The 13,981-nt window shown below is 40.5% G+C and overlaps 1 protein-coding gene across 1 annotated transcript; it reads right to left on the reverse strand.

Moving 5' to 3' along the window:
- Window positions 1-212: 212 nt before the first annotated feature.
- EMB1211 (MORN (Membrane Occupation and Recognition Nexus) repeat-containing protein) lies at window positions 213-9,068 on the reverse strand. The gene is made up of 11 exons (XM_008809292.6): window positions 8,282-9,068; window positions 7,876-7,947; window positions 7,321-7,410; window positions 7,050-7,223; window positions 6,464-6,554; window positions 6,173-6,235; window positions 6,033-6,099; window positions 4,265-4,368; window positions 4,059-4,185; window positions 1,460-2,184; window positions 213-1,102 (listed from the first exon to the last, which is right to left on the reverse strand). The coding sequence occupies exons 1-11, from the start codon at window positions 8,923-8,925 to the stop codon at window positions 740-742; spliced, it is 2,520 nt and encodes an 839-aa protein (XP_008807514.3). The 5' UTR covers window positions 8,926-9,068; the 3' UTR covers window positions 213-739.
- Window positions 9,069-13,981: the final 4,913 nt, after the last annotated feature.

A 13,981-nucleotide genomic window follows, 5' to 3' on the forward strand; every position in this document is an offset into this window, starting at 1 on the left:
GACTCATTTTCACATATAGCTCGGAAAACTGCTGCCGCCTCAGATTAATCATGCCTCCAATAACTCATGCCCCAAAATCGTGGAACACGCTCACATGTAACCTTTACTCCACGCGGTAGAAACATGGTAGTAACCTGCAACATTGTCCACAAAATCACATCATTCCAACTCCTATCATCGCATTCCCAACATCACGAGAGAATATATGATTCGGATGCCAGAAAAACTTTTCCTTATTGTGAATTTTTGATATCTCCGGGTGATTTTCCCTAAACGTCAAAACAGAATACATATCTAAACTTTCAACTGCCAAGAGTTCAACAGAATATTTAACAATAAAAACAAAAAACACATGCTGATCGAATCCATGCCATCATCATTTGTCGCACTAACATGCAAAAACACCTGACACTCCAAAACACTCAATCACAAGCAGCAGACATAAAAGCTGCAACATTATTTGACTGATAGAACTACTATTATCTGTTCCAAAATTTCTGTAACCAGTAAAGGATTGCAAATGGTGAGGGTTAGCAAGCAATTCCTCCTAGTGCACATACAACAGGATCCCACATGGAATGAACTTTTCAGTATTCTGCTTGCATTTTTTTGTACTTCTGCAAGCAGTTTTGCTTCATCTCCTGTCCTTTCATATAAGAAACGAATGTCTCTAGCTCTTTTCATCCCCGCATGATCGATCACATCGCCAACAAAAAGAAGAAAAGATAATAATCAAGTACTACCATGGTGTGAAATCATCGGTAATTGGAACATGCAGGGATAATATATTGAAACTATGAGCACCAGCTGATCTTTCCTTGGCCTGTCTCGTTTTTGGACTCTCTTGAGCTTGATAAGCTGAAAGAATCCGAGCTAAAGAGTACATCTGAGAATAGCCACTATTCTTCTTGTAACGACCCGGCCGTGGTTGTGCCATTCTCAGATTTGTTCTTTGAAAAATGGTACCATAAAATTTTACCGAGCTAAGCTCTTCCTGATTATCCATGATTTTCTCATGATTTAAATGAGCAAAACCCTTGGACCAAAAAGGCAATGTTCCTTTCTTCCACGACGGAGAGGATCCATGCAGCTTGGATGGAACCTGTAAAGAAAATGCATGAAATAGCCGAATTAAAGGTTGTAAACAACAGGTTCTCAAAGAAAACTGGTTATATAAACAAGAAATAAGGATAAATGGTCGCATTTTAATGCTTGGAAATTCAGCCAAGTATATTAATCAAATATCAACTTAATTTGTAGGGCCTAGTCTATCGATAAGCTGATAGTGAAAAACATGCATGTACCATTAAAAAAATATCTTGTGCTCACAAAGAGCCTTTACCGAAAACCAAGAGCTATTAGACCAACTTTTTGGCAGTGGCAAGATATCTTCCAGAAATGGTCATCAGTAGGTCTATATTACCGCCTCATATGATGATGGAAAAATCAAAGAACTTACAAGTGAAGCCAGGCTGCATGAGGTGAATGACAACGAGAGAGAAGAAAAAGGAGACTTTCCCAGTTTGCTTTCGTCGGTAGAACTTGCTATTGTTTCATTATCAGCTTCCCCTTGCACTGTACCGAAACTTGTCGGTGCCCCTTCATCTTCATCATCATCCTCGCCATCCTCTGTGTCAGTGTCATCCAGATCAGCAGAAGCAGAAAAGTCATCACTGTCCTTCCCCGTTGCAGCTCTTTTCTCTTCTTCTTTTTGCTTCATCTTTAACACCGTTTCCAAGTCTTCTATTGCCTCTTCCAAGCATATCTCAGATTCAATGAACTCCAGCTCCTTTTCTATAAGCTTCTGCTTCATGTCACTAGCTTTGTTCCTCTCCTCAGTCCACTTCTCCAATTTATCCAACAGTGGCTTCAATGCATTCTCAACTACAGTGATCAAGCGCATTAATCCACTTTCCTTCTTTGCATCCTTCGTTCTTCGCCCAAAGAACTCATCAAATCCAAGAGGTAAAAAATCAATTTTCTCAGGATCCACATCCTCCCCATCTTCTACACGTGGTTGCCAGAATAAGCGAACACCATATTGTTCGTCATCCACATAATTTATCAGCCGTCCAGTAGGAGTGTGAAGAATGAGAGGATCTTCTGTATACATGAGCTTCGATGGGTCTGCAGGGTCTGGTTCAGGTTCCTTGTTAACGAGAACAAATTCAGTATCATCATCACCTGTTGAGTTAAAATTAAGCTAAAATTAACCAATAAATATTGATGGGATACACTTATCTGAAATGAGATTACAAAATACGGTTAGAAATACCAGCAGGCCAGTGAGATGAGAAATAACCATAAAATGGTTATTAAACCACCATTTTCTTGATACCTTTCACAAAGATGTTTGTGTATGAATTACTGCAGAATTATGACTACATCCAACAGCCGATTAAGTTCAGACAGCTTAACAAAGATGATGGCAAAACAATTAAATCAGTTCGCTCATGTGCGTCAATTACTACAGAGGGCTCTGGTAAGGAGGCCGATATCTTAGCAGAAGTGAAGAATAAAGTCAGGTGGGAGTGATCTACAAAGAAAAGGGAAAAGATTTGAAGATGCATAAGGACAATGATGGTGAATAGTATTAATCGGCATAACACAACTCATAAAGAAATCCATCTGGGAGAACAATTACATAACAAACTCACAAACAAATCCATAAGGGGGACATTTGTTAAGTAATAGATAGCCCTAAACAAACTATAATGGACATGTTCTCATATCTAACAAGTTTAGAGTCAAAACTGAATACAAAAAAAAAAATATAAGAAGTCCATCAGCATCTCATAAATATGCTGTTGCTAAGTAAACTTATAAACCGATAGAGATGGTCAAAAAAGTTCACATGAACAAACAAGTTGTATACTAAGATGTCATCACCACTGCCATCACCTGCTCAATAGTCAGGCATCTCAGCAGCTCTTATATAATTGTTGCAAAAATCAGCATCGATGTGATGGTTTTAGCCATCAAATGATTAGTGAACTTCAGATGAAGTAATTACAATCCCTAACTGTCCATGAAATTGCCATTTTATTGGCCTGCCTTAAATGGGGTTGGAATCCTACTATCCTAGTTCACATAAATTAAGCTGAAGGTATAGCATTCTGATATCAAACAATGCCCAGGCCCTTGGCTAAAAAATCTTGCTAGCCAACCCACACCAGAGGATCTCTGGGATAATGAGTAGTTAAACAATCATGAGGACTCTGATTCATTCCATTTAATACTCAATTTAACTTCTTCATGTAAATCCAGCAAAATGAGTTGCTAATGTTTTATCATAAAGGGCATGTATTTTAAATTTATTCAAGACAATAGATTTGTTTAGAAGCATCAATTTTCTGGTTTGAAAGCTCAAAACATGCTTAAGTCTCACCACAATGTAATCAAAAGTAACATAAAAAAGGGTACCTTTGATGTATTTTTTGAAATGTTATGCATCTTTTCATGCTGATGTGCACCTGTGCTTGGAATCATAAAACACTATGCTGCACCATGCAATCTTTCATAAGCATAGTTACCATGCAAATCTTTCATAGAACTCATCAAAAATCAAACTAAAATCCTTCCTACACAGGAAACCTTAAGGAAGATAGACCTTTTTTCTTGCTTTATGATAAAGTACCCAATCTTTTTGGCAAAGCATGCTTGCAATCCAGAGGTAAGACTTTAAAACCCTGCATCCTTCTCACTCATTACCAACAGAATTCTAAAAGCAGTTTACTGAGATAGTCATGCCGATTACCCATGCAGGCAAATGACACGTCTACAGCGACCCTTTTATCCAGATTATGTGCACTTACTTTTGATTTGTATCATCAACTTATCAATTTAACAAGAAGAGCTGCTCAAAATTATTAAATTTTATCCATACAAAAGAAAAGAATTTTTATAGATTAGCGAAACAAGAAATGGTATTAAAAAAAACAGTACTACAGTCACCAATTGAAACAATGTGCCACCCACCGAAAAGTCCTCAAACACCACATCTACAATTTGATCAAGAATTGTACTTACAAATATCAGCAACAAAATAAATTAAGTACCTTTAGACCACCAATATTCGAGCTCTGCAGGCATAGGAATCCTAAGTGGTGCTTTGTAGAATGAGTTTAACCACATCTCCCTTTCCTGATCAACCTCTTCCACATATGTCTTCCAGTAATCAGGAACCTATGCCAAACAGTTCATTACCATCATAGAAAATGACAGTCTTCTGTTTTACAAGTAGAAAAGCAGACAGTGAGCACACCTCATAAAATTGGTTGATAAATCCAGGAGCCATCCATACATCTTCTTCCTCATAGAAGTATGGATGTTGAGGATCACCATAGGGACCTCGCTCTTCTCTAACCACTTTGAGGAAAAACAAGGACAAAGAGAATAGTAAGAGATTGGACGCCGGAATAGATCGAAGAAACTAAAGTATGCAATAATTTATGCTAAAAAAGTTTTGTGAGTTAACTTGATAATAAATGGACAATGGAAATGGTATTTAAGTTTGAAGAAAAAAGAAAAATGAAGACATGGTAATGCACTATGGCTACATTTGTGGGAAGGGAGGGGAGGGATGGGCTGGAGGTTTCCACCACCAACTGAAAATGCAGAAAATTTATTCAAGATGGCCGCCAGAAATTAGGCATGCAAGTTAGTCCAAATTTTTCTACAGTTGAGGCATTATTCAAGATACATATCAAGTCAACCACAGTCCAGACTAATGGAAAGCATGCAAGTTAGGCCAAGTATTTCTACATTTGAGACATTATTCAATATATACATATCAACTCAGCCACAGTCCAGGCTAATTGAAGATTTAGAAATATCCCAGGACTTATCAGCCCAATTTGCATCTTGAAAGATGTAGGATACAGAGAGTGAGAAAATCAGAATGGAATATACATGCAATGGAAATATCCACAATGATCAGGCATAAGCCACGAACGTGGATGGAAAAAGGAGTAGACCACATGGTTGGCTTTTATTGTTTTAGACTACAGCCATTCTGAATTGTATTGTTCATTTCAAGAATAGATGGCTAGCGAGTTTTCTTTCCGGCAAGGTAAATTTGTAAACACAGTAAGCAAGTCCCTTCACATTTACTTTGAGGCAAGATTAAGCAACATGCCCCAACCATGAGTCAATATACTTAATCAAACAAGCATCTTCAAATCCTTTTTCCCACTTGCCATTAGCAATGTAGTGGATCTTTAAAACAACATGGCAGTGGCATGTTTTATGTACAAGCCCAAAGAGGCTGACACAACTGTCTTAAACTATTATTTTTTAGTCACCTCCAAGACAGTTAAAAGTGAACCTAATATCTAAAAATCACCTGGGTGTTAGTTTTATGAAGTTCAATTTTCATGATATTCACAGGGAGACAACAAATAACAGCTGAAGTGAGACACCTATGACATCAATAACTGCCTTAATAACTGGAAATTGTGGGATTTAATAGAAAATTCTGAGGAGGTTTGGATTCAGTAAAGTGGAAATTACTTCAAGAAATGGACTAAATTAGTGTGACAAGAAAGAGCTTTTTGGCATAATTTGCAGGAGCATGCAAAATTCGATATTGCCATCGTCCACTCAAGACTTGAATAGTGTGACGTTCGAATGGACTAGCAACAAGTCTCTAAGAAATGGGAGAATGGTACTCATCTTCAAAGTGCTGATTGCTAGAGGAAACAAACTACATTACAGTGATGAGAAAAAGCTTTTTGGCGTGATTTACAAGGACATGCAAAATAAGATGTTGCCACAGACCTCTGAAGACTCGCATAGTCTGACATTTAAGATGGACTAGCAACAAGTCTCTAGGAAACAGGAGAACGCTACTCATCTTTTGAAGAATTAATTTCTAGAAAGCCTTATGGTCAATCTCATGGATTCTTTAGCCAAAACTTGGGCCTTTGATAAAGATTGCTAAAACTGCAGTCTTCTTTGCTTTAGATAGTTTTATCCATAACAATTGAATATCACATTTTAAAAGGAAAAGGTAAGGTAGATTAGAAATGTACTTCCATCTGGCTTGTTGATAAACATCCGTGCCTTTGCAGCAGCTACTTCAGCTATACCTGCATGCAACTGAAACAGCCGATGCATTAATAAAATTTCCAGAAAATGCACTGGCATACAAGGAATGTAAATCAAATGATACCGCTGACACATCAGAATCACAACCCGTAGAATCTTCTAGAAGTTCCCCAAAATAGAACCTGCCCTGCATTCAGGATATGCGATTGTTACTCAGATTTACTGTGCAAACAAACATGAACTACTACGGAAATATTGATGTTCTCCAAATTTCTCCTGAACAACTTAATAATCTTTAAATGCTCAAGATGTTACTCAGTGCTGCAGGATCAGACAGGATTCAAAAGCATAAACCATGTAATATTCACTTAATTTTGAAAAGGGTCCTAAACTAATCAGTTTGCAATGGACCTACATAAATAATGCGTTCATTAACTTCATATACACCACAGCCATGCATTCTCCCATGCTTCCACTGTCCAGCAAATCTATATCGACCCTTCTCTCTGTCAGACAAAATGATCATCACTAAACAAGATTATAGACAGCAATTTCTCGTAGCTGAAAGTTTTAAAAAAAGTGCCAAAACATGTTCATGATGACAAATACTGCAGTTTGACGCTAAGAATCAACAAACTGTACAAGAATTAATTTAAACTTCAGAAGTGTGTATCTCTATGCTAAGTGATTTGTTACACAAAGTTTGATTTCCACTGATGGATCACAAACATAATTCCTAATAACAATGCAATGATTCATGAGTCATCATGTTTCAATAGCAACAGGTTAAGCATCACATGAGACAATCAAATGCATATATTTCAGGAGCCTGATGCATCCTCACCTTCCAAAATCTAAAATTATGGTAATGGCAACCATGAGAACAATGATATGAAGGTGTTGTTAATTAATTGGACTATGGTAGTGGTAGAGAAGAGATGGATGGATGCATGTGAAGTAGGAAAAAAAATGAGTAGCTGAGTGAAGCGATGGTTACTTACGGTTTCTGCCCGAACACCTTTACCCATTCTTCCCTTTCATAAAATGGAATTTCTCTTAGATTACCAGAAAGGCGGTAGCTATCTTCTACATCCATCTCCAGCCATCTTCTATCTTCTGGGGTCATAAAATCCATGGATACGATCCTACCTTCAGCACGCATTTTAGCTTCAAGCCTGGTAATTAAAGTACATAGTCAGAAAAGTACAAGATATAATAAAGGTTTTCCAAAGTTACATGAAATTGTTGGTAAAGAAATCGATTCTGACATACTTTGAACCTGGTACAGGCTCTACATCTGGAATGTCTACTTCAACAACTCCATGACCTTCCATTTGATTCTGAAGCCATTCACCTTCATACCTACAAGGAAAATGGATTTTTTCTTAGAAAATAGTAATCGGCCTTGTGAGCAAAAGAAGATGATAGAAGGAATTGACAATCTGTAGAAAAGCAACCTCAACGGGTGTGGGCTAGATCATTTCAATGAGCTCGATTGTACTTAAGTTCATTCCATGAAAGAATAGGCAAACGGCAAGTGTAATTTGCAAAAATTAATTGCTCTTACATTTTACCTACGTTTAGTGGACAGATATCAATACAGAAGAGCCAGTATTCAGATACACTTTAGATGGAATAAAGCTTGATGGTTATGATGGTACTGTGATACACCATAAGACCATTGCATACAATAAACATCATAGTATCACACGCAGGTAGGTAAAGTTGCGAGCATTGTGAAAATGAAGCCAAGCTAAGTAGAAAGACGAAGAGTAATGAAATGATAAGAAGTCTGCATTCTGTGTGGTGGATAATAAAGAATCTGACCTGACAAGTCCCTCTTCGGCAACATAAACTCCTTTCCCATGAGCCAAATCATCCCAGACAGTTCCTTCATACCTTTGCCAACAAAAATAGACAGAGGATCAGTAAGATAGTCTACTACGCCACTCTAAGCAAGATAAGCGTATTGCCCTGTACATAAGTCTATAGCACAGCAACCTTGCTGAGATTACCAGCTGTATGACAATAAACAATCAATTGTAACTCAAAACGGTTTCCTCGATATTAACATTGAGGAAATATAACAAATTGGTCGTTTACTTGATATTCTTGTCAAGAAGATGATTCAAAAATTCTAATTTGGCTCGTTGTAAAGCTTATAAAAAGGGGGAAAAGAATGATGGGGAAAACTGAAAAGCCAATAAGAGAGAAAAAGCAAGGCAACACTGACGTGCTTCCGTCCGGGAATACATAGCTGACCCATTTGAGGAACTCCTCGATGCGGTCGAGCTCCTCAATGACGGACTTGGGATTGGAGATGTCGTAGTGGTTGTCGGGGATGGCCGGGTAGCACTTGCGGTAGGGGACGTAGAAGGGGGCGATGGGCGGGTCGCGGCCGGCCTCCATCTCCTGGCGGACGACCTCCCACTCCTCCTCGTCGGCCCACACGGGGTCCCACCCGGGCTCCGTCATCTCCACGGGGGCGTCCGCCCACAGCTCTTGGAGGTCCTCCTCCCGCCACTTCTCCGGGTCCCGGGGGAAGTCGAACAGGTCCTCGTGGTACACGTAGTCCCGCTCCTCCTCCTCCTCCCGCTTCTTGTTCGCGCGGCTCTCCAGAGCCTCCGTGAACCGCCGGATGTTCGCCCCTGGAGAGTTCTCGTCCTCGGACTCGCCGGGCTCCTCGCCTCCACCGTCACCATAGTCGTCGGACGAGTAATCCGAATAGTAGTCGGATTCCTCGTCTTCCGACGAGGAGGAGGAGGAGAAGGCATCCTCTTCCGCCGCCTTCTCTTCCCCCTTGGCGGCATCTTCTTCTCCTTCTCCTCCTCCGCCACCGCCATCCGACGCCGGCTGGTTTAGATCGTCCTCCGCCATTCGCCGCAGGAAGAAGAGGGAAGGAGAAATGGCGGCAGCAGCGAGGGGGGAAGCGATAAGGTATCAAGGTGCGACTGCGATGGGGTTGGGCCGGTCCGTGCCTGTTTCCACGGTCTAGCTGATGGAATTAATCTGGACCGTCCAACTGATGGCGTCGGGGGTAAGATTAGTTTATTGCCATCTGATTGGAGAACTCGGCGCTAAAGCTGAAACCGGATACCACAGCGTCTGTACCTATATTTATTTTGAATAGAGATAAATAGAGATATTAGTACGGATATAAAAATTTATATTTATATTTATTTTAAATGAAAACGGATGCAAATTAAATATTAAAAATATGAATATAAAAAATAAATATATATTGAATAATTAAACTTTATAACCATATATAATCGAATATACCATTAAAGAAATAGTAAATCAATTGAATAGCATGTTAGGGTCGTTTAGTATGAGGTGATTATTCTAAAATTAAGAATAATATGGATGAAGTGATAAGATCATCATATTTGGTTGTACCATAATAATTCTACGTGATAGTGATCCCAAAATATTCTCTGTCTATCAAATTCCAGCCCAGAAAGGGAATGTCCATCGTCGAAGTTGGAAATCCAAGATTATTCGAGAGTAATGATCTTGAGCTAAAGGTTGAGGACAAAATTATCCTTAGTTCAGAAAAAAAAAAAAAAAAAAGCATGTCAATAGTATGTTAATATATTATATCAATATTATACCTACAATATTATATTTATACATATGTTATATAATATTATATAATATATTCCTTTCAAGCCCTTCCTCCTCCCTTATTCTACGGGAGGCACGACCCTATTCTGTTTATCTCTAACTAATCTTCTCCCTAACCTTGTCAAGATAACCCGGACCTAAAATCCCCACGCAGAGTAACTTCCTAACCTCGATTCTAACTGCAACCAACCTCCACCACCAAACAATAGGCTTGCAGCCATGCCATGGCGTAGAGACATGGTCAATATTCATAAACGTGGTTCTTTTTTATTGCTGTACCTCTTGATGTCGCCTATATTATTCTTTTTACTCGGATAATGTTACGGGGTGCTCCAGAGTCTGCACATCAAACGTAAAGCATCATATATATGATTAGAGCACGACTCTATATACCATGACGTTATCGAATTCCTCATAAACCATCTTTAGGACTGCCGTTTTGTGAGTATGATCATCATTTTAAACCAAGGATCAGGGTTGTAGCTAACTGTCCCATTTATGGCACGTTGTTCGTTGACAAAGCATAGACCTTCGAAGATAATAATTACTACAATTGTTAGTCAAAATGGTGCATATATGACTATCTATGTATCTCGACTCAGAGATTTGCAACTGGTTGCCTTTGCTTGCATACACTAATTTCCTTCAGCAAAATAGTGGGAAGAGCCTCCCAAACATTTCATTAGTAAAGAAATGAATAAAAAAGTTGGGAATAAGATGGAAAATAAGGAAAAGGAAAAAAGGGAGGAGTTAGGGGCAAAAGGTGAAGGAAGAGCCAGGGGAGTCAAGAGCAGGGCCTGGGACAAGAAAACCCAAATCACAAAATTAAGCCTAACAAGTATACAAGCAAGCCCAACCCAATCCACCCGATCCCCGGATGGATGCAAGAATGCTTGAAAGAGGCGGAAGGCCCGAATTCTCTCAATCTACGGGGCCCACTTGGCCTATAAGGTTGACAGTTCAAATATAAATAAAGCCGGATTCATCCGGTTGTCCTTGGCCTAGATGCATGCAGAGCTGAAAATAGAGTAAATCTATATTTATATATATATTTCAATAAATATAAATACGAATATAAATATTAAATAGGTATGAAAATTAATATTCATATTTGTTCTAAACAGATACGAATATGAATCAAATATTAAGCATATTCATAATTGTTATAAATAGATACGGATGTAAATCTGATATTTTTCGGATATTAATCAAATTTTGAACAAAATTCAATAATAAAAACTCGCAATAAAGACACGATCGTAAAGAAAAGATTCAAGTAATAAAATAAATTTTTAACAAGCATTTATCAATAATAAAAATTAACAATAATGATATAATCATAAAGAATATATCAATAAAAAATTACAATTTTGGCAAGCATTAATCAAAAGCAAGAAGTGAAATTTTAATAAAAGTAAAAACCATAATGACATATTCATAAAGGATAGATTTAATTAAAAAATTATAATTTCAGTAAATATTTATTACATGCAAGGAAGATAATTATAATTCAAAGCTCTATTTAAAACAAGAAGTGGACCATAGAACTCTAAGATATTCAAAAAAGAGATAAAAAGTATTTGATATTGAGAAACCAAATGATCACCAACACTCTTCCTAGTTAACATGAGTGTATGCTCGTTCATAGTCATAACAGAAGACCTAAATACAAATATGAGAAAATAAAAAAGTCAATTAGGATGTATGAATATTGAATATTTTTAAACAAAAATATTCAAAAAAGAAATATATACTTATTTTCTCACTAGAGCTCCTATAAATAATAAATGATTCACATAAATAGCATAATGCCCATAAGATAAATGATATAAGATTAAAAATGTAAATGTATAAATAGTATAAAAAACACAACCATCATCCACCATAGTTAATCTCAACACATCCCAACACAAATATCTTTAGTAAAGTTTTATAAACTAATAAAAGTGGAATAGTTCAATGTAATGGAATGACATCACGTGATAATTTTCAATGCTTCAATCACCCTACAATAAAAATGATGATATTAGCATAATAGTTTTAAAATATATAAACAAAAACAATAAACTATATTTTTAAAACTACGTATCATATTCATTTACGTTATTATAGTATATAAATTGATGTTTATTTGTTTGAATTTTCAACGAAGATAGAATAGCTATCCGACATAGCAAAAAAATCAAGATCATGAACAATAGATGCAATAATACCTAAAACAAAATAAAAAAAAACTAGTGAAGTACTATAAATAAGTTAAATTTTACACAAATATTATATAAAATACAAAATTAATATCTTTTTTCTCATACCTTAGCTAATCCTAAAAAAAAATCACAGCTTCAACAATATCAGAATCTAATAAACTTCGGAATGCATCTATCACTCATCATTAAATGTTGATTCGGATGCTACCATAGATACTGGAATTACTAAAATATCTTTTGTAATCCAAGCTAAGATAGGATACTTTCGGCCATTAAATTTTTACTAGCCTAAAATATTGAAGGCATCACCTTCAACCAATGGCCATATAGGTTCTTCCATATATATTGTTATGGGGGAATTGAGCCGCCATGCCCCACGTGATCGGCACGCGTATCCAGGAAAGCTACAGCTGCCCTATGATCCAGCACTCCGACCCCGAGTCGGACCTCCTCGGCTCCGCAGCCCGACCCCGGGTCGGCTGCCCTATGATCCAGCACTCCGACCCCGAGTCGGACCTCCTCGGCTTCGCAGCCCGACCCCGGGTCGGCTGCCCTATGATCCAGCATTCCGACCCCGAGTCGGAGATCTTTTGATAACGACAGGCTATTCTCCAGAGGCACGCCGCGGCCTCCTGCTCCACTACTCCCTGCAACGGCTGTACCCGATGCTGCCCACGATCTCCTGTATCAACCGTACAAAGCGGAGCTCCACTACGCCCTGCCATGACCGTACCCAGCGCTGCTCCACGACGCCCCGTAACGGCCATGTCAGTGGCCATTCTATCGTGCCCCACGACGACAAACCCCCCTGAGAGACCTCCCAGCCAGGTATATATGCGGCTGGGGGGAGAAGGGGGGGGTAAGCAATACCTCCCAGAGCACTCTCTCCCACTTGTGATTATCATCTCTCCTCCTCCAATCTCCTCTGACTTGACCGTCGGAGGGCCATCACCACCCTGGTGGTGGTGCAAGGCTTGTTTGCAGGTTCCTTGGCGGAAGGTGGAGCGCGACCAGCACCAACCAAGACAACTCAGGCGGAACCCCGTTCACACCGTCGTGTCAATCGTTCTCGGTTTGGACCACCAGCAACAGTTGGCGCTAGAAGGAGGGCCGAGCCTCGGGAGATTCCACTCGTTGGTCGGCCTAGGCTGGCGCAAGCCGAGGCGACCGGTCGGGGCTTCCGGCTAGTCTGCTCCCGGGATGATCATCGGGTTAGCCAGGCATCCGAGGGCCGAGCCTCGGGAGATTCCACTCGTTGGTCGGCCTAGGCTGGCGCAAGCCGAGGCGACCGGTCGGGGCTTCCGGCTAGTCTGCTCCCGGGATGATCATCGGGTTAGCCAGGCATCTGAGGGTTGTCAAGCCTCAGGGAAATTCCGCTCGTTGGTCGGCCAAGGCTGGCGCAAGCCGAGGCGACCGGTCGGGGCTTCCGGCTAGTCTGCTCCCGGGATGATCATCGGGTTAGCCAGGCATCTGAGGGTTGTCAAGCCTCAGGGAAATTCCGCTCGTTGGTCGGCCTAGGCTGGCGCAAGCCGAGGCGACCGGTCGGGGCTTCCGGCTAGTCTGCTCCCGGGATGATCATCGGGTTAGCCAGGCATCTGAGGGTTGTCAAGCCTCAGAGAAATTCCGCTCGTTGGTCGGCCAAGGCTGGCGCAAGCCGAGGCGACCGGTCGGGGCTTCCGGCTAGTCTGCTCCCGGGATGATCATCGGGTTAGCCAGGCATCCGAGGGCCGAGCCTCGGGAGATTCCACCCGTTGGTCGGCCTAGGCTGGCGCAAGCCGAGGCGACCGGTCGGGGCTTCCGGCTAGTCTGCTCCCGGGATGATCATCGGGTTAGCCAGGCATCCGAGGGCCGAGCCTCGGGAGATTCCACTCGTTGGTCGGCCTAGGCTGGCGCAAGCCGAGGCGACCGGTCGGGGCTTCCGGCTAGTCTGCTCCCGGGATGATCATCGGGTTAGCCAGGCATCTGAGGGTTGTCAAGCCTCAGGGAAATTCCGCTCGTTGGTCGGCCAAGGCTGGCGCAAGCCGAGGCGACCGGTCGGGGCTTCCGGCTAGTCTGCTCCCGGGATGATCATCGGGTTAGCCAGGCATCTGAGGGTTGTC

This window comes from Phoenix dactylifera, chromosome 4 (genome assembly GCF_051530095.1).
Source record: "Phoenix dactylifera cultivar Ajwa chromosome 4, Ajwa_hap1_PhDact_Kaust_v1.1, whole genome shotgun sequence".
NCBI classification, from domain to species: Eukaryota; Viridiplantae; Streptophyta; class Magnoliopsida; order Arecales; family Arecaceae; genus Phoenix; species Phoenix dactylifera.

Excerpts from the sequence above, each read along its gene's own strand:
- EMB1211 (XM_008809292.6), bottom strand. The coding sequence starts at position 8,925 with ATGGCGGAGGACGATCTAAACCAGCCGGCGTCGGATGGCGGTGGCGGA. Across the intron at positions 6,100-6,172 it reads GTGATTCTGATGTGTCAGCG|TTGCATGCAGGTATAGCTGA; the intron begins GTATCATTTGAT and ends CGGCTGTTTCAG. Across the intron at positions 4,186-4,264 it reads TTATCAACCAATTTTATGAG|GTTCCTGATTACTGGAAGAC; the intron begins GTGTGCTCACTG and ends TGTTTGGCATAG.